General features: G+C 56.7%; 3 protein-coding genes across 6 annotated transcripts; 2 read left to right on the top strand and 1 right to left on the bottom strand.

Moving 5' to 3' along the window:
* Window positions 1-1,605: 1,605 nt before the first annotated feature.
* GALR2 (galanin receptor 2) lies at window positions 1,606-4,073 on the top strand (the record flags this gene model as incomplete). The annotated part of the gene is given in 4 exon segments (XM_082605423.1): window positions 1,606-1,973; window positions 3,241-3,412; window positions 3,415-3,459; window positions 3,465-4,073. Coding segments are annotated over 4 exon segments (1,194 nt in total).
* A 276-nt stretch (window positions 4,074-4,349) lies between these two features.
* Window positions 4,350-6,766, top strand: ZACN (zinc activated ion channel; the record flags this gene model as incomplete). Its single annotated transcript, XM_082605422.1, is given in 6 exon segments — window positions 4,350-4,396; window positions 4,697-4,770; window positions 5,223-5,531; window positions 5,698-5,859; window positions 6,303-6,344; window positions 6,347-6,766. Coding segments are annotated over 6 exon segments (774 nt in total). The 3' UTR covers window positions 6,487-6,766.
* Window positions 6,767-7,447: 681 nt separating this feature from the next.
* On the bottom strand, window positions 7,448-26,197 carry EXOC7 (exocyst complex component 7). 4 transcript variants are annotated; one of them, XM_082604709.1, is made up of 20 exons: window positions 26,060-26,197; window positions 25,786-25,851; window positions 24,452-24,636; window positions 24,149-24,254; window positions 21,661-21,883; window positions 18,208-18,375; window positions 15,211-15,303; window positions 14,257-14,325; window positions 13,133-13,278; window positions 12,698-12,850; window positions 12,328-12,426; window positions 11,867-11,929; window positions 11,531-11,597; window positions 9,911-9,976; window positions 9,465-9,585; window positions 9,154-9,249; window positions 8,366-8,429; window positions 8,104-8,145; window positions 7,866-7,999; window positions 7,448-7,620 (listed from the first exon to the last, which is right to left on the bottom strand). In XM_082604709.1, exons 1-20 carry the CDS (start codon window positions 26,117-26,119, stop codon window positions 7,518-7,520), a joined length of 2,124 nt encoding a protein of 707 aa, XP_082460835.1. In that variant the 5' UTR covers window positions 26,120-26,197; the 3' UTR covers window positions 7,448-7,517. The 4 variants fall into 4 exon arrangements, with proteins under 4 accessions (XP_082460835.1, XP_082460834.1, XP_082460836.1 ...); XM_082604708.1 differs by having other exon boundaries at window positions 12,698-13,278; XM_082604710.1 differs by lacking the exon at window positions 15,211-15,303.
* Between the last annotated feature and the right edge of the window lie 343 nt (window positions 26,198-26,540).

Genomic DNA, 26,540 nt, shown 5'->3' with positions numbered 1-26,540 from the left:
TGCACCATCACCACCACTCCAGTACTCCCAATTCCCTCACCGTGATTTACTTTTCCTGCAAGTACTTAACTTGTAATTGATTAATAACTTGAGTTATACTTATTGTCTCTTCCCTGCTAGAAAGGAAGCTCATGAAGCGCCTTGATCTTTGTAGAGCTCACTGGTAAATCCCAAGGACCTAGAACAGTGCCTGGAAAGGAGTAGGTGCTTTATAAATGTGTATTCAATAAATGAATGGCAAGCATCTCAGAAACATGGTTATTATCTTCCTATTCAGTGAATAAGCAGGCAGGGCAGAGGTGTGAATAAGGTTTCCTTACCAAGAGGAGCAGGTAGCTGGGCTCCTGAGGCTGAGATCCTGGAGGGGAAAGTGGAAGAAGAATGTTTTTGACTAGGACTCAAGGAACAGGGCGAGGAAAGGGGAAGCAGAGGTCAAGCTACAGAAGGTAGTGATGTTCAAACCCAGTTTCAAAATTATATAGAAACAGTGATGATTCTGGGTCACAGATGTTTGATGCCTAGTATGTCAAAATCAGAAACAAATATTTAAGTTGTTTTTTTTGCAACCTAAACACCCTCCTGGCTATCTAGGAAAATGCTCCTGATGCATGGTCCTCTGCTGTTTTGTATTTCCTTTAAGTTTCCCCTTGTTGGATATCTGAATAGGGTAAGGAGAAAAAGAAGAAGAGTTGGATTCATCCAGATTCTACCAACTCGCCTCAGGTCTCTCACACACATCTCATTCCATTCTCACCAGAGCCCTCTGAGAAGGTGTTATTAGCCCATATTGTAATATTGAGGAAACCGAGGCACGGCGCCAGGAACAGAGCCCGACACACAGCAGATGCTCAATAAATTTTTACCGGACTGAATTGGAGCGGGGAGCGCTCAGTGAGGGAGAGAAGGGAATGAAAGAAATCCTTGCACCATCCCCACCGCTGCTCCTGGGAATTAGAAGTGGGAAGAGGCGTGGGGCACACGGCAGGGCCGTCCCACTCGCCAGTTCTGGAAAACGGCAGCACTCCCATCCGCCTCCGCCCTTCATCACTCCCACCCCACGCTTTAGGCGCCACCTGGAACTCTCTCGAGGACGCCCCCCAGCCTGCCCCAGGAGGTCTGGCGCGCCCGCCAGGCTGCAGGGAAGTGCCGAGGCGCGCGGGGTAGCGGGCGAGCGCTCCCGGCAGGCGGTCCCTCCACCACTCCGGCGTCTGCCCCAGAGGTCGGTTCGCTGCTCAGCCCGGCACAGCCCGGAGTCGGAGGCTGGAGCGCGCCGACGACGCCGGAGGGCCGGGGAGCAGACACTGGCGAGGCCTTCCGCCCCAGGGGTAGGCAGCCTGTGCCTTGGCCGGGGCGCGCCGAGGCCACTGGACAGCCCTTCCCCCAGAGCGGCCGGCCGCCAGGGGGAACACCCCACCCTTCGGCTGCTCGCTCCTCCCCCTGCCCCCAGCGCACCCGCTTCTCCTGCCCCAGTCTCAGCGAGACTCACTCCACCCGCAGCTCCGCCAAGTCGCTCTGGGCGCTGCAGCGGCTGAAGCCGCTGGAGCTGCGCGCTCGCCAGGACGCAGACGGCTGCAGAAATCGGGGCAGCCCCGGTGCAGCGGCACTATGAATGGCTCGGGTGGCCTGGACACCGAGGACTCGAACGAGGCGGGCGGCCGGGGTAGCTGGCAGCCTGAGGCGGTCATCATGCCCATGCTATTTGCGCTCATCTTCCTCGTGGGCACCATAGGCAACTCACTGGTGCTGGCCGTGCTGCTTCGTGGTGGCCAGGCCGTCAGCACCACCAACCTGTTCATCCTCAACCTGGGCGTGGCCAACTTGTGTTTCATCGTGTGCTGCGTGCCCTTCCAGGCCACCATCTACACCCTGGACAACTGGGTGTTCGGCTCGCTGCTCTGCAAGGCGGTGCACTTCCTCATCTTCCTCACCATGCATGCCAGCAGCTTCACACTGGCTGCCGTCTCCCTGGACAGGTGAGCTGGCAGGCAGGCTGTGGCTGGAGAAGGGGGCTGGACTTGAGGGTCAAGGAGGGATGTGTGGAAAGTAGAAAAGAACACTAGGAAGGCAAGGGAACCAGGAAGGAGTGAAAGACAAGCAGGCGTGTAAGACAAAAAAGAATAAGAATGGGGGACCTCCGTGTCTCTCTGTTAGGTGCATCCTCAGGGGCTTCAGGCTGGAGACCTCAGCTCTCCAGCGACGCTGGCATGTGACAAAGCACAACGTTTCTGGGTACAAAGCGTTTTTCCCCGTGCTGGGTCTCCTTTGAAGCTCAATGCCCCTGGGAGGCTAGGATGGGAGGGATTACTGTGCCCAATTTACAGACCAAACCGAGTTTGTAAGTGATTTGCTCAGAGTTGCCCATCCAGTAATCCTGTGCGTGAAGCCATTGGCCTGTCTCCTGGCATCAAACTCGGGCGCCTCCATTTCGCTGGCCTCCAAGCCACAGTTTGCTCCGCACAGCCGACTCTGGTGCGGACTGCAGAATTTGGGTCCTTCGTGAGGGCCCATGCCAAACTCCGAGCAAGCATGCCCGAGGCTCCATAGCTCGGTCCCACAACCTGACCAACAGGCCCGGGGGCAAGGGCAGGAGAGGAGCGGGCCCAAGGGTCCCCCTGGAAGCTGAAGCTTGAAAGGACACCTGGGGGATTCCTAGGGAGGGAATCCTGGTATCTCCCCGGCCCCCTCCGTCCCCACGTCCTCCCAACTTTCGCTGGACAGGCAGCGAGGTGAGGCCCCATTCCCCATATACCTCCCAGTTCCACTGAATGCCAAGTGTGTTGGTTCCAAGAAGAGAGCACTGGTGGGACCCATAGAACGTCGGCTTCTCTAAGGAATTCCCTCGCGGTACCTTGCCTGACAGTGTCTCCAGGCTGTCTCCTAGGGCCTCAAGGCGCCTGGGTCCTACCTCTCCGGGCACCGTCACTGGTGGGTAATCACAGCCTGCCGGAGCCCCAAAGTCTGTTTAATCTTCGGGGTGCCCTCCCGGGTGGAATCCGATTGTGGTCGTAGTCTCAGGAAGAGCAGATGAGTGGCCTTTCCTGCTGCCGGGTCCCGCCCCACATGTAGGCGCGGCTGAGGGTGTCCGGGATGCTCTGTGTGGCCCTCCGGGCTTGTGCGGTATTACCGTGCGCTAGAAACATTCCTCGACACTGAGCGTGGGGCTCGAGGTGGAGGGGTCCGGCCCTGCCTCCGCGAATCCGCCGGCACACGAGACGTCTCCCTTTCTGGCCTGACCCGCAGGTATTTGGCCATCCGCTACCCGCTGCACTCCCGCGAGTTGCGCACGCCTCGCAACGCCCTGGCGGCCATCGGGCTCATCTGGGGGCTGTCGCTGCTCTTTTCCGGGCCGTACTTGAGTTACTACCGCCAGTCACGGTTAGCCAACCTGACTGTGTGCCACCCGGCGTGGAGCGCGCCGCGCCGCCGCGCCGCCGCGCCATGGACCTCTGCACCTTTGTCTTCAGCTGCCCGTGCTGGTGCTCGTCCTGACCAACGCGCGCACCCTGCGCTACCTCTGGCGCTCCGTCGACCCGGTGGCCGCCGGCTCGGGCGCCCGGCGCGCCAAGCGCAAGTTGACGCGTGTGATCATCATCGTGGCCGCGCTCTTCTGCCCCTGTTGGATGCCTCACCACGCGCTTATCCTCTGCGTGTGTTTCGGCCGCTTCCCCCTTACGCGCGCTACCTACGCGCTGCGTATCCTCTCGCACCTCGTCTCCTACTGCAACTCCTGCGTCAATCCTATCGTCTACGCTGTCGTCTCCAAGCACTTCCGCAAGGGCTTCCGCAAGATCTGCGCGGGCCTGTTGCGCCGCGCCCCGCGCAGAGCCTCCGGCCGCGTGTGCGTCGCGGCCCAGGGTACCCACAACGGCAGCGTGCTGGAGCGCGAGTCCACCGACGTAACGCACGTGAGCGAGGCAGCCGGGCCCTCTGCTCCTGCTCCTGCGCCGGCGCCTCTTAGCTGCCAGTCCTCGAGCTCGGTTCCCAGCCTGTCCTGGTGGGACCAAAAGGCTCCCAAAGCCATCTTGACAGTTAATGTGACCCGAAGGCACTTAGGGAGTACACTTGGGTGTTGAAAGATTGGAGTCAGAGGTCGGGGGATCGTGGAGGGAGTTTCATCTGTTAATAAAACGCGCAATCCATTCCGCGTGCATTGGCGCGCCGTGTCTCCGCATATCTCACGAGGCTCTACGACTTCACAGGGGAGCTCTCGATAAATGAGGGCGGGTGCCCTGCCTAGTTACAAGGAAAGAGGGCGGCCCGCACCGAAGGCGGCAGAGTTAAAGTCCGTGTAGAAATCCCTAACTGAGGCTGGGGAGCGCGGGACGACCGAAGGCTCTTTGCACGTGGCCATGCGGAAGCGCCAGGTGTATATAGATCGGGGAACCAGCAGCCGCCAGTGAGCGCGACAAAGGCGGGCTGAGTGTTTCAGCGTGCTCGATAAACCGGTCGATGACAGACTTGGACACTGTGTGTTCCTAGTAGCGTTCATGCGCCTGCGGGTGGCGGGTCCTTGCCTGTTCCCAGCTCCCTGGGGTCCCTTGGAGTCATGCCAGCCGGATCAGTGCCTACCCACCTTCAACCTTTGGGTTTCCTTCCTTCACTGCAGCTATCTGGGATCTGGTCTCCAAGGGCTTGGTTTATCCTCAGGCCAGGAAAGTCACCCGCACACCCGTCAGTCCTGCTCTGGGGTGCACAGCAGCGGTTCTAAGGCACTGCTGGACCGGGGCAGGCTGAGAATCCCGCCCCGAACAAAAATGCCCCCAAGCTTTGGTCAGGAGCTAGCCTCTACCTGTCCCCGGGTTTGCCCCACTCCAGGAGTTCTTGAGCCAAGCTTTTTACATGAAATTAGTTCAGTGTTTGAGGAGAGGCAGGATAACCCAAGGGTGTGCCCACTTCAGGTCTTTGAGCACAGAGCACTTTGGTAAGGGTCCGGGTATTTAGCCAGGCGGTGCCTGCTGTGGAAACAGAGGCTGCACCTGGCCAGATTGGAAGGACAGTGTCAGAGAAAAGTGTGTGTGTTTGGGCAGGGGTCCCCCGCTTCCCTGGTCTGCTTGATGGGTCTTGAGTGTGATGATTGGTTCCAGGTGGTGGAAATGGAGCAGGACCGGGAAGCCTAGGCAGGTGCAAGGTGGGCGGAGCTGGGTCCTGGGCTTTGTCTTCAGGTGTTTGCTGAACCTGGGGTGGGGGCGTGCCAAGTCCAAGGCTCCAGGGTTGGTGCGCAGAACAGCTGCCTCCAACCAACTGCCCAGAGGCCGTGACATCCCCCTTCTATGCCCACCCCTGCGCAACCCCCACTGGAAAGCCCCGACCTTCTTCCTTCCAGTTGCGCCTGCAGAACACAGCGCTAAAGGCCATCATAGCGCTCTTGGTACCCGGGGAGGCACTGCTGTTGGCTGACCTGTGCGGGGCGCTGCTGCCCCTCCGGAAGGAGCGCATTGCCTACAAGGTGACCCTGCTGCTGGGCTACCTCGCCTTCCACTCCTCCCTGGTTCAGGCCCTGCCCAGCTTCTCCTCCTGCAACCCGCTGCTCAGTAAGGCCCACACCCTCGCCTGGCTGGAGGCAGGACCACGTTGTGCTGGGCCCACCTCATTCTGCCCGCACCTGCTGTCGCCCAAGCCAGGGTGCCTCTGCTCAGGTCCCTGGGCTCTCAAGGCCGGACCTGGCCTCTGGCCTCCCCTCCCTGCCCACCTCCCCAGTTCACTACTTCACTGCCCTGCTGCTGCTCTTCGTCAGCACCACGGAGACCGAGCTGTTGTCTGGGCTGCTGGCCCACAGCAACCTCAGGGCTGAGAGCAGCCCCAGCCCAGTCCTGAGCGGGGAGCAGCATGACTGTGGGAACCCAGGGCCTAATCCTGAAGGTGGCCAGGGCCTGGGGCCCGTTCGTTGGGGGCTGCTGAGAAAAGAGGCCTAGGGGCAAAGCTGACGGGCTGGGGTTGTGGGTTACCAGGCTGTTTAGAGGTTCCTGCATGCACTCTGCTGGCTCCACTGTCCCTGGGTTCCACCACGGCTGCCCTTGGAAGCAGCAGGTCTGGAGCAGGGAGCAGGGTTAGCCTCCCTAAAGGCCCGGGTGACTTCAGACTCCCTGGGATAACCCTCTGCCTTGCAGAGCCTCTCTTGTGGGACGTTTTTTCAACTCAAGATGACCTAGAATGGGCCAGACCCAAACATTCATTAGTTGTGACTCTAACGAAGGGAGAAATACACACTGGCACCTCCTGGGATTCACCCTTCTGCTCCGGGAAAGCGTGCATGTCAGGGGAGCCCTGAAGTACACCTCCTTTTCCTGCCTCTCCCCACACAGAAGCCTCCAGAGGAGTAACGGGGTCCAGGAGGAGCTGGGCAGCCTTCACATCTTCTTCCTGGTGTACGTGGCAGGGGTGCTGTGTAGCCAGTTCATCTTCGCTGTGCTCTGGATGTGGGCGACATGCAAGTCGGACCCAGCCCCTGGTGAGGCTGCACCCCACGGTGGGTGGCCCAGGCTGTAAGTGGCAGGGCCTGGGGCTACAGACCTGAGGGGTTGGGCTGTGACAGGGTCTCAGGAAAGAGGTGGGGAGGGAGGTCCACTCTCTTCCCTAAGCCTGGAGGACCCCAGGCCACCCTGAGCGCTCCCTTCTGTTAGCATGCAAGCAAGGAGTGTGGAATAAACCCATCATCCCAGTGCAAGGGCGCCTCAGGGGTCTGTATTCACTGAGCTCAGCTGTTCACTCCTATCGAAGTAGGTGGGGCCCATCTCACGCCCCCCGACCCCCACTCTGCCCCAGGTCGCCTCACTGGTCCCCCAGTCCCCACACGCAGCCTAACTGCTCCTCTGCAACCACTGCTGCTTGGCTCCAGGCACGGGCTGGTCAGAACTTGTTCTGTGAAGTCCTGCAGAGCGCTGGCCCCCAGAGGGCAGGGGAGAGAACACTCCCGCTCCAGCCACGGCGGGGTGTGGGGGGGGATGCCTCGGGGGCAGAACCCCCCAGACCGCAGGACTGCGGGGATGGGGAATGCGGTGAATCTCTGCACTGAATCCGAGAGCGGGTCAACCCTGCCTGCCTTTCTCCAGGCCCTGTGGCTGCAGTGTGGCCTGCTCCTCCGAGCCCAACCCTCACGCCTGGGCTGAAGGGGGTTCTCCACCCTCAAGTCAGAGCTGGCTCGGGGGTGGGCGTGCTCCGCTCTCCTGCTCCTGTCCACACGAGGCGGCTGAGGGCACAGACCTCCGTCCCCCTTCTCTGTCCTTCCTGCCTTGAAGCCGTCACGTGGCCCCTGCGGGCTGCAGTCAGGGTCACGAAACCCAAGGTGCGGGGGGAGCCCCGAGTCCCGGGAGAGCGCTGCTTATGCGGGGACTGGGGGCTGCGAGAGGAAGGGCAAACCGGGGCCTGAGAGCTCCGGGACGGGGCTCCTGGTCGGGGTGGTGGAGAAAGACCCCCGTGTCAAAGGACGCCACGCTCACCGGGCCCAGAGGCAAGTTAACACAGGTTTATCTGTCCACTAACACGGCTGGCCCGGCAGAGCAGGCAGGGGCGGCGGCGGCTCAGGCGGAGGTGTCGAAGAGGCGATCGATCATGTCGCCCACCTGCTCCACGCGGTACCTGATGTACTTCTCAGGGTTCTTGGTGAAGGGCACGCTGCCGTACCTGACCGGGCGCTGAGGTCAGTGGGGACGCCCAGCCCCTCCCCAGCTCTGCCTCAGCCTAAGGCCCTCCCGACGGGGTGCCCCTGGGTGATGTCCGGGTCTGGCCCCACGCCAAAGCCCTGGGCACTGGATCTGCCACCCAAACCCACCACCCTCTCCAGGTTTCCTTGAAGAAGAGAAGGGCCCAGTGGTCCAGCCGGGGCAGCGGGGAGCGTGGGGCTGGCAGGGCAGAGACGGAGGGCTAACCTGTGCAGAAAGGCCCCGTAGGTCTCCTTAACAATGTTTTTCTGGGCTTGGCGGATCTTGTCCCTCTGCTCCGTGTCGGGAATAGCCCAGGCCTTCTGTATCTTGCACAATTCTTCCAGGCCATCGTTGAAGCCCTGGTCACCAAAACAGTGGAAACAGAAGTGACCCAAAGATAAATGTCTGAGTCTGTGTTGCTACAGCAGCAGCGATCAGTGAAGCGGGCAGGATCCCGACTTACCTTAAAACGTTCCTTGATCACCTGCCGCTCCTTGTCCCGAAGCTGGGGGGCCAGGGGAGACGGCAGAGAAAGCGTCCCTCAGAGCAGAATCATCCTGCCCCTGCTCCTTCCCCAAACCCCAAGCCCAGCCCTCTCCCCCGCTGCCCGGATGGCCATGGGCGTCCTTTGCTTTCTCATCCCAGTTGTCTGTTTTTTCCCAGAGACACAACAGAAAGCACCACATCTGCTAGACATCCCTTCCCAGCCCAGGCCTTCAGCCCACCTTGACTCCGGGCTGGAACACGGGTAGATTCTTCTCAGCAATGTAGTCAGTCACCTTTAACCAACTGCCAGGCAGGGAGGGAAGCAGAGGGCAGAGAAGGGACAGCCTCAGGCAGCTGCTCCTTCCCTGGGGCTCGATTGTTTTGTTTTTTAAAAATCTCTTGATCTACTGGGGGAGAGGGTGAGGGCAGGGATCAGTCTGGGTTATAACTAAGCAAAACACAGCTGAGATTTTTTCCCTTGGGAATAAAAATGTTCAAGCTGCTCGCTTTTAAAATTAAGAACAGGAAACAGAACATTCAATAAATTGAACAAACACTACGAACTACACTTCACGTTGATATCGTGGCCAATTAAGATGGAGAAGCAATGAGAAAAGAGGGAATGGGGGACAGATAAACGGGAGAGCAGAGGGAGATACGGTCACGGGGAAGAAACACCCAAAGGGAGAGGGAGATGCACAAACTAAGAAACAGGAGGAGAGGGGCAGAGAGAGCCCTGTAGAGTGAGGCTCAGCCAAGTTCAAGGGACCTTGTGAGTCCCTTGGTCTAAACGTTACCCACATCTCTGACGGGCAGCCCTTCAACCATTTTAGTCGTCACCCTTGGCAACCACCCTTCTCCACCCCATGAGTGTGATTAAAAAACAAGTAGAGGATTGGGGTTCACAGGGTGGCAGTTCCCCGTCATTGAGCCCACTCTGACTGGGCCCAGCATCCCGAGGCTCTGAGAAGGAAGCGTTACTGGTGGGGACACAGGTCGGGGAGCGGGAGGGTGGGCGGAGGCCCACCTGCGCTGGTAAGTCTGGATCTGCTGCTCGATATGCTCGCGGTAGGAGCGCTCGGCAGTCTTCTGGGTCACGGCCACCAGCTGGATCAGCTCAGACCTGGGGTGGGAGCAGGCGAGAGAGGAGAGAACGATAGAAAGGCTGCCGGCCTCTGCAGCAACACCAGTGGGGCCTACCTCCCACCTCCCTGGGTCCTGGGACTGGGAAGGGTAAAGCGGCACCCTCCCCGCCCTGGACACGAGGGGGCACAGCCAGCCCAGGCAGGCCAGGCAGGGGCAGATGAGAGCTGCAGACCAGCACCCGTAGCCACTTACTTCTCCAGGGCCTTGAGGATGTAGTTGTAGTTGTTGTGCAGGAAGATGGCGCTCAGAGCCGGGTCCTCGTACACCTTGGACTTGCTCAGCAAGTTCAGCTGCAGGTTGCCCAGGACTTTACCTGCACAGGGCAGGACGTGGTCACGCCTCCCGTGGCAGTCTGACCCAAACGACCCAATCCTGGGGCCCACAGACCAACTCCCACCCGTCGCTCCTTGTTCCTCCCGGACTCGAGACCCCACCAGCCTCGCCAGCCTTGGGAGGCTTTTGCCGAGCCCCCGCGGCCCCCCAACCAGAGGTCAGGCTGCAATTCTAAAAGTCGGGGCACTGGTGCTCAGGAGCGGGACCTGGACTAGCAAGAGAGCACAAAAAGGAGACGGAAGGGAAGAGGCAGGGAGGCAGGGAGGCCAGGGGCTGGAGGCTGCTGGCTGGCGGGGTGCACTCACAGATGTAGGTGCTCAGGAGGCGCTTGCTGAACTCGGAGCTGTAGCTGGTGGCTGAGGAACTGGTCTCTGTGAGAGGAGGAGTCCTGTTACCACAGCAGTGGCAGCAGCCGAGACCCTCTCTGGCCTCCCCTAGGCCCGCGGAGCGGCTGAGGAAACCTGGGAGGGGCCCGAGCCTCCCTCGGGCAGAGCTGGGGACGTGCTGAGCTACAGGGCTCCCTTCCCGCTGCGGGGGGTGCTCCCTGGGACTCTTCCTGGAACCCAGGGCCGGCGCCTCCATGGTCTCGGCTGGCGGGGGTAATGAGCTGGCCCAGGGCCAGCAGGAAGGCTGGCAGGACAGGAACGGGACAGCCTCTGCAACCCAGCCCCTGACCCATGCTGGGGGTACAGACAAGGCCCACTTCTTCCATTTGTCAGCAACAGACTCTTAGAATAGGCCCCCCATGGCCTCTCCACCTTCACCCCCACTGCCTACAACCTCCTCTACCAGGGCCTTCTGAACAGACTTGCTGGCTGCACAGAGCAGAAAGCCAAGGGGGGGAAGGGAGCGGATGGGGGAGGAAGGGGACGGGGAGGTGCTAGACCAGCTTGAAGGGTGTACTCAGGATGCTGGACACAGCAGGATGCTGCCTGGAGAAACCCAGAGACAGAAAGTGGCCGTCAGGGAGCTGAGAGGGTTGGGAGCACCCGGAAGGAACCCGTGTCCCCTCTGACCCCGCTCCTACTGGGGTCCTGAGTCTGTCCAGGTGCCTCTGTCCCCAGGGAACCTCACTCATGGGGCTTCAGAGGGGAAGGATGGGGCTGCAGAGCCCTGCTGCTTACCTCGGGGGTCTAAAGGAATATTGTATGTGTCCCCAAGAACTACGCAGTGAGAGGCAGTGTGCACAGAGGGGAAGGGGGGAGAGACAAAGGAGGGAGAAAGATGCAAAGTGCAAAAACAGGTTAGAAATGGCCGCAACACCCGAGCCAAGCAGACTACTCCCCGCGACGCCAGAAACAGACAGCAGGACAGCCCAGGCTGGACCCCTGAAGGCCAGCGACACACTGGAAAGTGGACATCTGGAGAACCACAGGCCAGAGGCTGCACCTTGGCTCCTTGCCCCTAGACTGGGGGGAAAAGGGAAGGCCTGAGGGCCCAACAAGCTGCGCTGGGTCTCAGTGCTCGGAAGCGTGCTCTTCCCCACGTGCTAACCTCCTGAGCCCCAGTCCCAGGACAGCAGTCACAGTCACGGGAAGACACCAGGCTGGCCCTGAGATGCCAGCTGTAAAGGGTCAGCTGTATTGGACTAATTAGGAGGACAGGCAACACAAGAGGAGGTGGGGAAATGCAGAAGGAGGGGCGGGGCGGGAAGGGCATCTCCAAACCAGTGAGTTCTGCTCTCCAGAGTGAGGACAGTGGAGGGAGCCGAGAGGGCATGGAGGCAGGAAAGGTAGTCACATCCCGGCTGCGTTCCTGAGGCTGGGCCCAGATGGCCCAAGCAGCTTGGGGGTCCTGCCACAGGCCACATCTCCTTCCCACTCCACAGGGTGGGGGAAATCTCCTCACCCAGAGGGGGCTAACCCCACGTCTCCAGGCCAGAGGGAGGAGTGGGGCACGGGGCCCCGCTGGGAGGGGCCAAGTACCTTGGGAGGCCAGCATGGCGCCCGCCGTCTCCTGGAAGTCCAGGAGCTGCTGCAGGAAGAGGATAGCCTGTGTGGGGAGAAAACAGGTCCAGGAAGAAGGTCAAGGGCAGGACCCAAAGGTCAGATCACCTCCTACAGTTCACCCCCTGACCATTCCAGGACAGGTACAGGGCCAGGGGCCTGCCCAGCGAAAAGGGTGGCTGCAAACTTCGTGCTTCACCCTGTGGGTTTGGCCTCCTGGGAAAGGCTCTGTCTGCTGGGGGCACTAAGCACCTTGCAGTCCATCCTGCCACCTGCGCCCCCTCCCCACCCCAGGAGCCTCTGGGCAGCACCTACGTTGCTCGTGAGCTCGTGCACAGTGCCATCCTTGGGCATGTTGTACTCCTTGTCCGGGTCGTTCTGTGGGAAGAACAGCCTGACTCCCTGAAGCAGCTCCCAGGGAGTCTCGCGCCCACCCCACACCCCAGTCTGCGGGCTCATGGCGCCACCTCCTGGCAGACAGGTGTCAGGATGCCCCTGGGGCACAAAGGTGAGCGGGACAGACATACGGACATGACTAGATGGGAAAAGCGGGGCAGAAGCTTGACGCCTGGGGTGGAGGCCTCTGGAGCCCCTGGGGAAGAAAGGGAGGCCCGTGGGCACTGACTGGAGACTAGCAGCACGGCCGGCTTCCCCACAGGGCAGGCCCGCCCCTCTTGGAGGCCTGCTTTCAGAAAGAGTTTCCAAGCCAGGTCACGGGTGGCCCTGCCCACAGCCCCACGGGCCGTCCTGCATGGCAGCAGAGGGAGAGAGAGCACCTTGATGTTGTCAGCAAAGTCCTCCAGCGCTTTGGCTCCAACGGTCTCCATGGAGGTGATGAGGCTGGGCAGCTTGTTCTTGGTGCTGGCGGCCGTCCCCTGAGGAAGCACATGGCTGCACAGGGCGCCAGAACCCAGCTATAGGCTGTGCCTGGGGCCCTGCTCCTTCCCAGCCCCTCACCCCAGGGGACTGTCTCCCCTCTTCACTCACCCTGAGAGCACCTCCACATGCCCGGGGCCCCGAGGAAGCTGCCGCCACTCACCCTCGGAGCAGACGCGTGGGGGTAGAGAACACAGTTCTCCTGGGAGGCCGTGCCGGGCAGCAGGATTCCTCCTCCCAGTGTCCCCAAGGGCATCCTCACCCACATACCTGGAGCACCTGGTCAAACTCAGGCTTGGTCTGCTTGAGGTGCCGCAGGATGGGGAAGACGGTGAGCACAGCCGAGAAGTCGTGTCGGATGATGGCCTTCCGGGCAGCAATCACAATGTTCTCCCCTTCAAGCATCAGCCCGTCCAGGGCATCCTGAGAGAGCGGGGCAGGGAGAGGGCTCAGGGGAGGGGGCAGACAGCCGGTTCCCAGGGACAGTGAGGGCACCTGGAGGGGCGTGGGGGAAGTATGACCCCAATGGGGAGGTCCCGACCAGGACACGCCACCCAGGACAGATCCCCAGGATGGGAGGTGGAGGTGGTGGCTGGACTTGAGGGCTATGGACCGCATGCCTGGACCAAACTCAAGCTTCTGAAGTGACAGCTCTTGCTGGGGCATCTCGTCAGGGCCCAGGGGCAGGGTGGGGTGGGGCAGGACCTGTATCAAAGAGTCAAAGGTCTTTTTCTGATGGTGCTCAGGGATGACGTCCGTCAGCAGCTGGTACTCGCTCTGGGCCAGCTTGACAAAGGCACTGACGCAGTGAATGTAGGCGTCGGTCTCCACGTCCAGCATGTCATCTCTCCCTGGGGGAAAAGCAGCGCCCCTGAGCTACTGGCTTGGGGCAGACCCTCTCCCTGCTAGGGGGTGGGGCACGAGTCTCCCCAGTTCCTGGCCTGTAGCCAGACTAGCAGCAGATGGGGAAGAAGACTGTGCTGGCAGAAAGCTGAGAGAACTCCAGCAGACCCGACAGGGTGCGAGGGGAAAAACGGGCTGAGACCAGCCTTTGTTCCAGAATGTCAGGTACGAGAGGTGTTGGGGAGATGGATAAAAAGGATAAGAAGATCCCCTAATCGACTTCCTGGATAAGACACGCCTGACCCCAAGACTGAGGATTCTGAATTGTACTGGGAAGAGGACACCCAGGGATGGGCAAGTGGCCGCGTCCACCTCAAGGAGGCAGGCACAGTGGTCATCCATCTCCGAAAATGCTGGGCCTCTGGAGCCAGATACCAGCCCCGCCAGGCCTTCTGGAACGTATAAAAAGGCAGTGGGCTCTGGTCCATAAGGCTAGCTGGCATGGCGTCAAAACTGGAGAAGAGGCAAAATGAGCCTCAGAGGGGGAGGGCTCCCTGGTTGTCAGCTCCCCGCAGAAGACAGGATCCCGCTACTGCACTGGAGGCTGGGGCAGGGGTGCCTGCTGGCAACCTGGTCCTATGTGCCGAGGGACGGGCTCCGAGGAGTCAGAGGTTTGGAGCCATCGCTGGAGTCAGGTGTTGGTGCTCCCTGCCCTCCAGGGGCCCGCCTGCCCTCTCTGCCCACCTTCCGAGTGGCGGCAACTTCTGCCCTTGGCCCAGGCCCTGAGAGCCAGGCGTGCACTCCCACCTGGAGAGAGGCAAGGGGACCTAGTGCCCAAAAGAGAGACAGACCGGAGAGAGAGAGAGGCGAGTAGGCTGGGCTCATCCTTGGAGCGGAGCGGCCGGCTAGGCCAGGCCGGAACAGGCCCTCTGGGGACGGCCGTGAATGCAGCGGCGGCTGCCCTCGGGCTGGGCTGCAGTACTCACCGGCCAGTGGCCCGTGCTTGTCGTTCAGGGCCTCGGACAGGTGCTTAACTCGGAAATCATGCTCGTGACCTAGCGAGACGTCGGCCGCAAACACAAGCAGCGTTTATCCAGGGGCGGGGTGGCTGCCTCTCGGGGGACTGGGAAGAAGCCCTTGATCTCCAGGGGGGGATGTGAGATGGGGTGTAGAGGAAGGGGCATTGGAGAGGGCTCTGAGCCCCTCCTCTGCTCAGACCACCTTGGGAACAGCCGTTTCAAGCCTGACTTGCAGTGCCCCGGACCATCCTCGGGAGCTGGTTTCCCCAAGCCTGGAGGCTAAGAGAAAGCCGGGTTTCTTAAGTTTCCAGCAGCTGCGGAAGGTCTGATGCTTAGCCCCAGGGGGTTTATCTCACCATATTTGGGGAGAGATCCAGTTAGAGAAATGTCACTGCCCAGTGAATGGGGACAGGCTTCTTTTTGCCCCCAGGGTCATTCTTTTGAAGGCGGATCTGGTCCACTAGGGCAGGGCTGTCCTTCCTCTGATGGGAGGGAGGCAGGGACATGGTGTACGGACTGCCTGTCCCCTGTGGCACATGCTCGCCTTTCAGGTGGAGGGGGGCGGCCAGGAGGCCTCGGCCGCCTTGGTCCTGCCACTGCTGGTCTGAGCGTGAAAGGGCTGCCCGTGACAGAAAACTTTCTCTGAGTTCAAACAGGAGACAAGGACAGAGACAGGGAGGGGAGGGAGCGGGAAGCCTCCGGGAGGGCAGAGCTGCCGTCAGCCAGACAGGACCAGGCCGAGGGCCATGAAAGCTGCCCCCGAGCCAGCTGGGGTCAGAGGCCCAGGACCTCAGTTCCCACCCCTGGTCCCCTCTCAGGGTTGCGCCCGAGGCCCTCTGGGGGGTTGGAGGCTCTGCCCTACCACGTGAGTGGACACACGGTGGAGGAGGAGGGAAGAGGAGAGGAACACAGGATGATTACCTTCCAGAGGAATGAGGTTAGAGCCCCCCTTTTTCCCATCTAGACCATGCTGGGAATACTGTTTCAGAAGGTTCTGAGCCTTACGGATCGTCCCTGTCACCAGAGCCACACAGAGAGGAGATAAGAAGACCTAGGAAACGAGTGAGAGAAAACAGCAGCAGCCCTCCACCTGCCCCCCAGGCCCACGCCCACCCCCAGCAGAGAGCACGCCCGGGTACCATCTCTCCCAGCAGGCCTCTCCCGGGCCCGCCGGAGGCCCCGCGGAAGGAGATGGAGAAACGGACACATTTCCTTCCCCCAGTGGAGCTCCTGATCCTGCCAGCGACCCTCACTGTTCCAGATCTGAGTTCATTTTAGGAAGTGCAGAGGGTGAAGGAGATGAGATGGGCCAAGATCCACCAGGAGAAGCCAAAAATAAAAAAACAGTACTGAGTGGCACTTAACTCAGAAATAGACAAGGGCCTGGGATGGAGGAGCTAGCGATGGAGCTCTCACACCTAGAAGGCGAAACCAAGTGGCAGAGCCTGGGGGTACCTTGAAGCGGGCAGGCCCATGGCTCCTCCCCAAAGGGCAGGCAGAGTTCTCCGGGCATGCTCAGTGCTGGGACGCGGCTAAACAGTAGCCAAAGGAAAGCAGCACCCAGGAGTTGGTGAAATGGGACTGAGCTTCCTGGGACAGCAGCGCCCAAGATGGAAGGCTTGGAGACCCAGAGGCAGACTGGCCCCATACACCAGGGGAGGGACCCAAACCACCAAAGCAATTGGGAAAAACTCAAAAGCCAAAAAGAAGTTAATAGCCATCACACAGAGAGCAGGAGGGAGGGCAGCAGGAAAGGGCACATGCTCTTGGCATGGGGGGAAAAAACCAACAGTTAGTATCACAAGTGAGAACAATGAAAACAAAACTGCAGCGCCCACAGCCTCCAGGGTCAGCTACCTCTGTGGGAACGAGACATCGCAGGGCAGAAAACGTGGGGAAATAAAACAGCATTTAAAACAGATGTGTACAGCTGCCCTGTTAATAAAATGTACTGGGGCAGGGGAGGCACCCATGAGTGTAACTCCGTCCCTCTTCCCTGGGGACTCCCAGGTGCCCCCTTGCACCTCTGAACACAGTGAGGCTTCTTGGGTCCTGGCAGCTCCCCAGAAGGCTAGTGGAGAAGGGACGGCGTCTGGAGTGGCTCGTTTCTTTCTGTTTGCACCAACCGCAAGTAGTTACTAATGACCAGGTTTGGGGCTTGGGCTCAGCATCTGTCTCGCTGGGTTCTGCCCCTTCAGTGAGCAGCCCCGCTAATGAGCGAGTCAGTGCCCTGCCCCACAACCGACCAGGAGCAGGTGGGCCCGCTGGGCCTCCAGGAGCCTCGCCAGTATGCTCGCGTGGACGTGGGCTGGGGACACTGATCCGGCAGCCGCCAAACCCATCAGGAGCACATTGACCACAAACGACGCTGAGGTCGGTGCTTCATTACCCACCGAGGCCTCCCTGCTCCTCTCCTCAAGGGCTGGGAACTGATGTCCCAGGGGCCTGATTCCCTAGTTCCTGACGTCAGTCCTGAGCCCCCCAGCTCCTGACAACTCTTGAAAGCCCACAGAAACCAGAGGGACGCTCAGAGCCCGAGTTTTCCTCTTGGGGCTCTAAGCCAAGCTAGATTAGGCCCACTGGGGGCCCCGAGATCAGATCCCTGCTCCCTGCACGGCCAGCAGCACTCTTGGATGCAGACTGGGTCCTGGGGCCTCCACTGGGCCCATCAGAGAAGAGACAGAGGGGAAGAGAGCACAGACCGGCCAAGGCCCAGGCAGCCTCACAGCCTCCCAGAACCAAGGCACAGAGACGGACAGGCCCAGGTGCAGCCAGCTGCGGCTGCGCAGGCTGGCTTAGTAGGGTCACCGTTTGTGGCAGGTTCCCCAGGGGGTCGGCCAGGATATCCACACTGGGGTGGGCGAAGGCAGGGCTCTTCCTGCTGGGGCCACCCAGATTCCCTTACGCTCGACTCCCCTGCGCCCCTGCAGGCACCCTCGGCTCAGCCGTATCTCCGAAGCCTGAACAAAGGCCTGAGGAGGAGCAGGTGCTCGCGGCGAGTGTCAACAGGCCCTTCGTTCTCTGACGGGCAGGTAAGGAAAACGCCGTCATGAGGGGCGGGTCCCGCCGGGGCACCCGGGATGTGTGCCCACAGCAGCAGCTGGACAGGGAAGGCTAGGGTGGGAGCAGCCCCCAGCCTCACTGGCTCTCTCTCCCTGGGGCTTGCAGCAGCCCCTCACCCTGGAATACCCCAGCCTCTCGAGGGCCACACCTCTCAGCAGCCAGACACAGCCAGGCTTGCCAAGTGGAAGCTGACACCCAGGAACACTGTTTACCTGGAGCATAGACTACAGGGGACATGATGACGGGAAGAAGGACAGTGAGCTGTTCGCCCAGGATACCAACGCCCACAGCCCAGGTGTCTCCCACCTCAACACCCCTCCCTTGACTCTCCCGCCGCAAGGCACTAACTTTCGAGTGGGGCCCAAAAGCCGGATTAAGTTCTTTGGAGAAGAAGGCGTGGGGTTATTTTCCTTTCTGGGTGACTGTGAAAGTGGAAACTCTCCCCAATCCACTTCTTCAAGCCACCCTGGCTTTCTGCAAGGTGACGGCTGCAGTGCCTGCCCGTCCTGTCCACGGTTTTGGCGGCAGCAGCGTGCCTGGCCTCCTGACGCAGGGAGGAGAAGGGGGTCCAGCAAGGGGCTCTGCCCCGGCACCCCTGTCAGCCCACCTCTCCGTGCCTGTGACCCTCCACTCCAAGGACACTTATGTAGCCCCCAGACTCGGCTGGGTAGAGGGAAGCTCACCGGATGGGGCCTTGCTAGGTGGGCAGACACCTGCTTTCTGTCCTGCGTACCTATAGTTGGGGGTCGCTGTGAGGTCAAGCTGTAGCAGCTGCTACCCCCAGGGTGGCCAAAGGCAACCCGGGTCCCACAGAGCTTCTGTCTGGTTCTGAGGTGGGCCAGGGTGGGGACTCACCTGGCCGCTTGACCGGCTTCTTGGTAGGTGTGTCCTTCCTCTTGTTGGGGACAGCAGGGGAGTAGGGGACCCCGGACGAAGAACTGCTCTTCCGGAAATGCTCCTTCAGGCCTTTGATGGAGCGGTCCAGCTGGCTGGAGCGGATCTGGTAGTAGACGTTCATGAAGTCTGAGGAGAGATGGGCGACAGCTGGGGTCCCTGCCTCTGCCTGGCCCCAGGGCCTCCCTCTCACTTCCAGACGCAGCTCCGCAGGGCAGCAGTGGTGCCCACCACTGCTCCTTGCTACCCCCTTCCTAGCAGCCTCCCACATGGCCTCGTCCGTCCCAAATCAAAGGCTTAAAAGGGAAAGTATCCCCCAACAGAACCAACAGTTAGTTGTTATTTTTTATTTTATTTATTTATTTTTGGCCGCGCCGTGTGGCCTGTGGGATCTTAGGTCTCTAGCCAGGGATTGAACCCGGGCCCCTGGCAGTGAAAGTGCCAAGTCCTAACTACTGAACCGCCAGGGAATTCCCTGTAAGTTTTTTTTTTTTTTTTTGCCATGCCACATGGCATCTTCCCTGACCAGGGATTGAACCCATGTCCCCTGCGCTGGAAGTGCCGAGTCTTAACCACTGGACTGCCAAGGAAGTCCACAGTAAGGTTTTTTTAGATAAAAAAAATGTAAAGTTAGCATCCAGCTTCAACTTGGTAAGGGGGTCAAAGGATGTGAGCAATTTATATGCGGTAAAGAGACAACAAGTGTCACTGAATTAAAAAACACACCATTTCTTTAGCCATGAATGAAATGCAAATTTTAAAAAATTAGAGGATTGTGAAAACCCTGTCAAATAGCTAAGATAAATAAAGCTAATGAAGAACAAACAGCTGTGGGATTTTCGATGGGTCAGTCGACTGGCCCCACCTACCCGGAGACGAACTCAAGATGGCAAGAAGGTTACAGATCTACTCATTAGAGAAATGCAAATCAAAACTACAATGAGATATCATCTCACACCAGTCAGGATGGCCATCATCAAAAAATCTAGAAACAACAAATGCTGGAGAGGGTGTGGAAAAAAGGGAACACTCTTGCACTGCTGGTGGGAATGTGAATTGGTACAGCCACTATGGAGAACGGTATGGAAGTTCCTTAAAAAACTACAAATAGAACTACCATATGACCCAGCAATCCCACTACTGGGCATATACCCTGAGAAAACCATAATTCAAAAAGAGACATGTACCAAAATGTTCATAGCAGCCCTATTTACAATAGCCCGGAGATGGAAACAACCTAAGTGTCCATCATCGGATGAATGGGTAAAGAAGATGTGGCACATATATACAATGTAATATTACTCAGCCATAAAAAGAAATGAAATTGAGCTATCTGTAATGAGGTGGATGGACCTAGAGTCTGTCATACAGAGTGAAGTAAGTCAGAAAGAGAAAGACAAATACTGTATGCTGACACATATATATGAAATTTAAGAAAAAAAAATGTCATGAAGAACATAGGGGTAAGACAGGAATAAAGACACAGACCTACTAGAGAATGGACTTGAGGATATGGGGAGGGGGAAGGGTAAGCTGTGACAAAGTGAAAGAGCGGCATGGACATATATACACTACCAAACGTAAGGTAGATAGCTAGTGGGAAGCAGCCGCATAGCACAGGGAGATCAGCTCGGTGCTTTGTGACCGCCTGGAGGGGTGGGATAGGGAGGGTGGGAGGGAGACGCAAAAGGGAGGGGATATGGGAACATATGTATATGTATAACTGATTAAATTTGTTATAAAGCAAAAAAGAAAAAAGATAAAAAAAAAAAAAGGTTACAGATCTGTTCAGGCAGTTCTGCCTGATAATTGCACCTTTGAGAAAATATCTCAGAGAACTTCCTAAATAAGAAAAGCAAGCCATACAGTTGTGCTCACTGCAGCACTATTTGCCGATACTGGAAAACTGGAAAATCCAAAAATGCAAACGAGCAGGAAAAAGATACGAATGCCACGGTACATTTTAGCAGTTCCCAACGAGTGTGTCGCCAATGTGAAAAATGGAACAAAGCACTGAGGCTCTGACTGAAGGGGACTGAGGGGTCTGGAGGAATCCACTGGCCTCCGGCTTATCCCAAGGGAGCCCCTGAAAAGCTCCTGCTGAGCCCTCAGCTCCCACAGTGCAGCTCATGAGCCACAGACATGCCATGTGGTCAGTACAAGCGGCCCTGAGACCTGGCACCACAGAGTCCTCGAGGGAAGGCAGGGATAGTGATAACGCACACTGACAACTTGGTATGTGTACAAACTAACAAAGAGAAGAAGAGTGTGGAGGGCTAAAAAGCTTAAAATTGAATATTCATTACAGTTGGGTTTTTTTTTAAATTTTTTGCTTAACTTGGGATTTTTAAAAAAATTCTGGGACTGGATTTAAAGAAATGATGGTACCAACATAACATGGAATATTATGCAGCTGCCAAAAAGAATGAAGCAATATACATGTACTGATATGGAACACTCTCAAGACATATTACTAAGTTGAAAGCAAAATCCAAAAAAACAATCGTAGGGGAGTGTTTAGTATGCTCCCTTCCACTTGGGAATGAGGAGCAGATACACACATATTTATTCTCTCTCTCTCTCTCTCACACACACACACAGTGGCATAAAGAATTTTTTGGAAGGGTATTAATAACCTTAACAGCACTCATCTTTGGGTTATGATACTGTAAGCATCAGGGAAGTGGGGAGATGGACTTTTGCTTTTCACCTAAGCCTTTCTGTGCTATTTGAAGTTTTTATCATTAATCAAAAAAAGGAAAGAAACAAGAAAGTAAGGTATATAAAAAAAGTTTGGGGGCTTCCCTGGTGGCGCAATGGTTGAGAGTCCGCCTGCCAATGCAGAGGATGCGGGTTCGTGCCCTGGTCTGGGAAGATCCCACATGCTGCGGAGCGGCTGGGCCCGTGGGCCCGTGAGCCATGGCCGCTGAGCCTGCGCGTCCAGAGCCTGTGCTCCACAGCGGGAGAGGCCACAACAGTGAGAGGCCCGCGTACCACAAAAAAAAAAAAAAAAAAGCTTGAATTTAGCTAGATTCATAATTTGATACATAAGCTGTAGACTTATTGCTCATATTGTTTCCTACTAAACTCCTTTGTTTTAAAAGAAACAGGTGGATTAAAGAAACAGAGGGCAGGGCTTCCCTGGTGGCACAGTGGTTGAGAGTCCGCCTGCCGATGCAGGGGACACGGGTTCGTGCCCCGGTCCGGGAGGATCCCACATGCCGCGGAGCAGCTGGGCCCGTGAGCCATGGCCGGTGGGCCTGCGCGTCCGGAGCCCGTGCTCCGCAACGGGAGAGGCCACAGTGGTGAGAGGCCCGTGTACCGCAAAAAAAAAAAAAAAAGAAAGAAACAGAGGGCAAAGTCCACTCCCTCTGGCCCTGCCACCTGGGCCCCCGCCTCCCCAGGACACCTCACCTTGGTTGCGGCCATATTCCACCAGCCAGCGGGAGATGCGGATCACGTCCTGCAGCACGCTCTCAGGCAGGTGCTCTAGGGGCACCTCCTCCTGTACCTCCAGGTCATCCTCACCGCTGATCAGATCCAGGATGAGCACAGGGGACACGACCTTGCTGTGCCGGGTCATCAGGCTGCGGAACTCGGACTCCAGTGACTCCTTCCCCCGCTCAAACAGCAGCTTCTACAGGGAAGTAGGAAGGAAGAGAGGAGGGAAAGAAGAAACAGGGTCCACGGCTGTTCCAGCATTCGGCAGGCCCTCGCCTCCCCATCCCCTTCCTTTGCCTTCCTGATTCTGGGCCTCGGCCCTCCTCTGCCTTCACTTCCTTTTTCCCAGAGAACAAACGCTGGGAAGCTTTCCCTGATGATTTCTTTCCCTTGTGTTCTCTCAAAATGTATGTTCATAGGTGAAACCCAGAGTTTTACAAGTAGGTGCTTCACAGATATCAGCTGATTATTTTCTCATTGTACCATTAATTTGTGTTCTTGTTAGAAAAAGGTTTGCAAAAGAAAAAAAATAGATAAATTGGACTACATCAAATTAAAAACTTTTGTGCTGTAAACGATACCATCAAAAAAGTGAAAAGACAATTCACAGAATGAGAGGAAATACTTGCAAATCATGTATCTGACAAGCGACAGGTATCCAGAGCAGATAAGAGAATTGAAAACATATGTCCACACAAAAGTTCGTACACAAGGGTTCATAGCAACACTGTTTGTAACAGCCAAAAAGTGGAGTGTCCAAGAGATGGATGGATAAACAAAACGTGGCAGATCCATACAATGCAATATTATTCAACCATACAATGGAATGAAACACTGCCACACGCTACCACATAGATGAACCTTGAAAACATTATGCTAAGTGAAGGAAGCCAGACACAAAAGGTCACATATTGTGTGATTCCATTTTCAGGAGAAGCCCAGGATAGGTAAATTTACAGAGACAGAAAATAGCTGAGTGATTACCAGAGGCTGGGTGAATGGGGAAGGGAAGGGAGGAAGAGTGACTGCCAATGGACTTCTTTTTTTAGGCGATGAAAATGTTATAAAATTTATTCCAGTGTTGTTGCACAACTCTGTGATTATACTAAAACTACTGCGTTTTATACTTTAAATGGGTAAATTTTATGGTATGTGAATTATATCTCAGTAAAGATGTTTTAAAAATAGAGAGAGGAGTTGGAGCATTTCTGCTTAAATGAAAAGTACGTCCCCTAGGGTAAACCTATAGCATACTTTTTGTATTCTCCTTCTCTAATCCACTCCCACACCCAAGTTCTAGCACAGAGCTCTTCACTCTGTGATCCAAACTTGGTAGAGACCCTCAAGAATCAAGTTCTCCAGCCCCTGGCATCCCAATCTCTGAGTCCAGGCTGCCCACCCAAGGGCTGCAGTATTATGGTTTTACTGGTGTGTGCCCACTGCGTTACTGGTGTGCCAAGGTATTGATCTTGTCAGTCCTCCGGGTAGCCAGGTGGCGCTGTGCGCAGCCAGACACCACTGGCTAGTTACCACTTTACCCCAGTGTGCCACACAAACATTCTCATTTCCGATGGAGCCACGATGGGAGAAAAGCTGGGAGGCACTGTTCTAAGCAACAGCTTTCTGGGTGGGAGAAAAGCCAGTTTCCCATCTTTGTTCCCCAGCCCACCCCCTCTTCTGGGTAAGACACACGCCTCAGGGCAAGAACTGTGGTGCCACCAGGAAGGTGTGCCAGGTGACTGGGGGTCCAAGCTGGCCTGCCCTCTAATGTTCCTCAGTGGCTAGGATGTCTGGGCCTCTGCTCCCACCTTTTCTCCTGTCTGCATTCTCTCCTTTCCTCAATGCATTGAGTAAATCTCACTTCCCAGCCCTTCTCCATCTCCCTCTGGTGATCTAAAGACCCCAAAATTTAAACACAAAGATATGACACAAAAAAATTGAATATGAAAACATGAATGCAGGTCCCCTAACTAGTCAAATTCATTGAGTCAGAAAGTACAGTGATGATGGCCAGGGGTTGGTGGGGAGGAGAAAGGGCAGTTAGTGTTTAATGGGTACAGGGTTTCAGTCTGAGATGATGAAAAGAATTCTGGAGATGGTTATATGACAGTGTGAACGTACTTAATGTCACTGAACTGTTCCCTTAAAGATGGTTAAAAAGGCAAATTTTATATTATGTATTTTTCGCTACAATAAAAAAATACCCATGCATTTATAAAAATCAAATGTTAAACTTATACTTCATATTTAACTTATAATTTAGTTAAATTATTAAGATGCAATAAAAACGTATACGTGTAATTTCTGAGACAGAGATCTTAATGCCTACAGTATGTGTATGGTATTATATACTTGTGTTTATTCTACTATATTCTCTTTTAAGCTGGTTCAGTGTCTCTCATGAGACCAGGGCCATGACTCGTGTCCCCAGACCTCTCACATCACTCTGCTGGCCCCTTACCACTTTGTTGAGCTCTGGGCTGTCTGGGCTGTTGTCCTGGAAATACTCCACAGCCTTCTGAATCTTGGCCATGCTGCCCAGGTACTCTTCCAGCCTACCTGTGGGGCTGGAAAGGAGAAAAGTACTATTAGCCTGGGCAGATGGAAGTTGAAGAGGAAGGACCAAGAGAATGGTATTTGGAAAGGGGAGAAGAGAATTAACACAGGGGACTCGAGGCTCAAATATATTCTACTCCTCCCTTCCAAGGCCTACAGCCACTGGTGCAAGAGGCGTTAGGAATGTGACCTTCTGGCCCTAGCTCACCCCTCCCTGATGATCTTCTCAGTGTCACTGGCCACATGGTAGTAGCTGATAACGTGGTCCAGACAGGACAGAGTCTTCTCAACATTCTCCTGCAGCCGCTGCAGGTTCTCCGTCTGTTTGTGCACAGGGATGATGGAGTTCTCCAGCTTCATAAGGCGACTCTCAAAGGATGACAGGATAGACACCTGCGGGGGGAAGCTCCGTGCTCTCAGGCCTCAGGGTTGTCCCAGCACTGCTTCTGCCACCCACCAGGTCTTTGGCAATTGCTGCCTCTTCTCTGGTTTTCTAGACAATAAGCTCCATGAGGGAAGGGACAGGGTATATCTGTTCACCACTGTATCCTCAGAACCTACCATGTGCCTGGCACATAGGAGGTGGCCCAAATAAATTGGCTGAAGTTTGATTTGAAGGCAAGTCAAGCATTAAATTAACTCCTCCTCAGATAATCACCTCAGGATGGCTTCCCTTCCACCCTTTGAAGCCAAATCTCAATCTCTATTCTCTCTGATGCTTTCCTGGACTGAACAGGAAGTAGTTTCATACAGAGTAGCCTCAAATGCATTGCTGGTACCTTCAAAACCCTTTCTCTCTAAGAGTGAATCTCATTAAGTAAGGCCTAGCACCTGATGACTGTGTTACTAAATACATACTCAAGTTTGTATCTGCTCAGTTTGTGCTTTTCCAGTCTTCTCTAGGAACAAGGAAGGAAACTCATATTTACTGAGGACCTATTGTATACCAGGTACTATGCAAAATGCATCTGCATGCATTAGCTTCTATGACCTTCACAGTTACACTGGAGGTTGGCATCGTCTGTTTTAGCAGAGGAGGTAACTGAGGCTCAGAGTTACCTGTCAGGGGCCACACACAAATAAGTGGAGGGGCGGGGACTAGACCCCAGATCTCTCTGACTTCAGAGCTCATTTTACACCTCAAGCCCTCTGGGGTGAAGGCTGAGTCTTTTTCTGCCCTCAGTAATCTCAGAAGTGGTAACCCGGCCGTCCAACCCTCACTTGAATTGACGATGACGCATGGCCAGTACCCAGCCCACCTAAGTCAGTCTCACTAAATGTCTGCAGAAGGAGAGAAGGAAGAATGGAGAACTTAGGCGGAAAGCAGAAAGTTCAGGCCAGTGGGGGCTGCAGCATCCTCAGTGAAGGGGCGGACAAGGGGAAGGGAGTGTCAAGAGACGTGTCATACTGTTGCTAGAGAAACCCACAGGTTACCACCACCACTACCCAGACCCGCACCCCCAGGCCTTAGGTGCCTGAACTACCGGGTCGCAGGGTTCTCCTCCAGCGTCTGGAAGCCCTCCCAGCTGAGGGGTTACTCACCATGTTCTTGGTAAGCTGGTCGCTCTTCTCTAGGCTGTCTCGAATGAAGGACAGCGTCTCCTCCTCCTGGGGGGAGCGCACGCAAGGACATCACCAGAAGCCGAAGGCTAAAGGAGACCACCGCGTCCTAGATCCACGGCCTCGCCCCTAGGAGACTAGGTCTCCTCACAGGGAGGGCCCCCTCCCACTCCCGACGCCTCCCTGAGTAGAGGCCCGGCCCGCATCTCGACCCCCTCCCTCACCTCCTCCCCCGCCTCCCCAGCTCCAGCCCCACCTGCTTCAGCTTGTCCTCGATCTCCCGCCGCCGGGCGGACGCCTCCTGTGGGGGGATCATGACTTCGACCCTCCCAGCGGCTCTCACTGCCCAGTACCTCGCCTCCGAGTGCCCTCTCGGCTCCCGTCCCTGTCACACCCACTTCCGCCCGCGGCCCCGCCCCGGGGTGCCGCGCTGATGTGCCATGTTAGGAGTGGCAGGCTGAGTGCGCCTGCGTGCAACTCAGTACAGGGGCACCGGGAAGGTGGCCATCTTGGGTGTGGCAGAGAACAGTGTTCGGGTTTGTCCTTGATGCGGGTTTCCACCCTCAACAGAGAAGGTTCTCTTGAGCGGTGTTTTGTCACAACAGTTACAACTCACTTGCCGTCTTCGTGGGAAGGCTGACTCTTCTCACAAAGATCAATGACGAATTCGTTTCTCCAGATCGAAGTCTGGATCCAGGCATCGATGTCGCGTTCCCCACAAAGCATAGCACAGAGCT

The sequence above is a fragment of the Mesoplodon mirus genome (assembly GCF_964341445.2).
Source record: "Mesoplodon mirus genome assembly, chromosome: 18".
Lineage (NCBI taxonomy): Eukaryota > Metazoa > Chordata > Mammalia > Artiodactyla > Ziphiidae > Mesoplodon > Mesoplodon mirus.
Note: the sequence above shows the minus strand (reverse complement) of the source record. Positions and strands in the feature narration are given on the sequence as shown.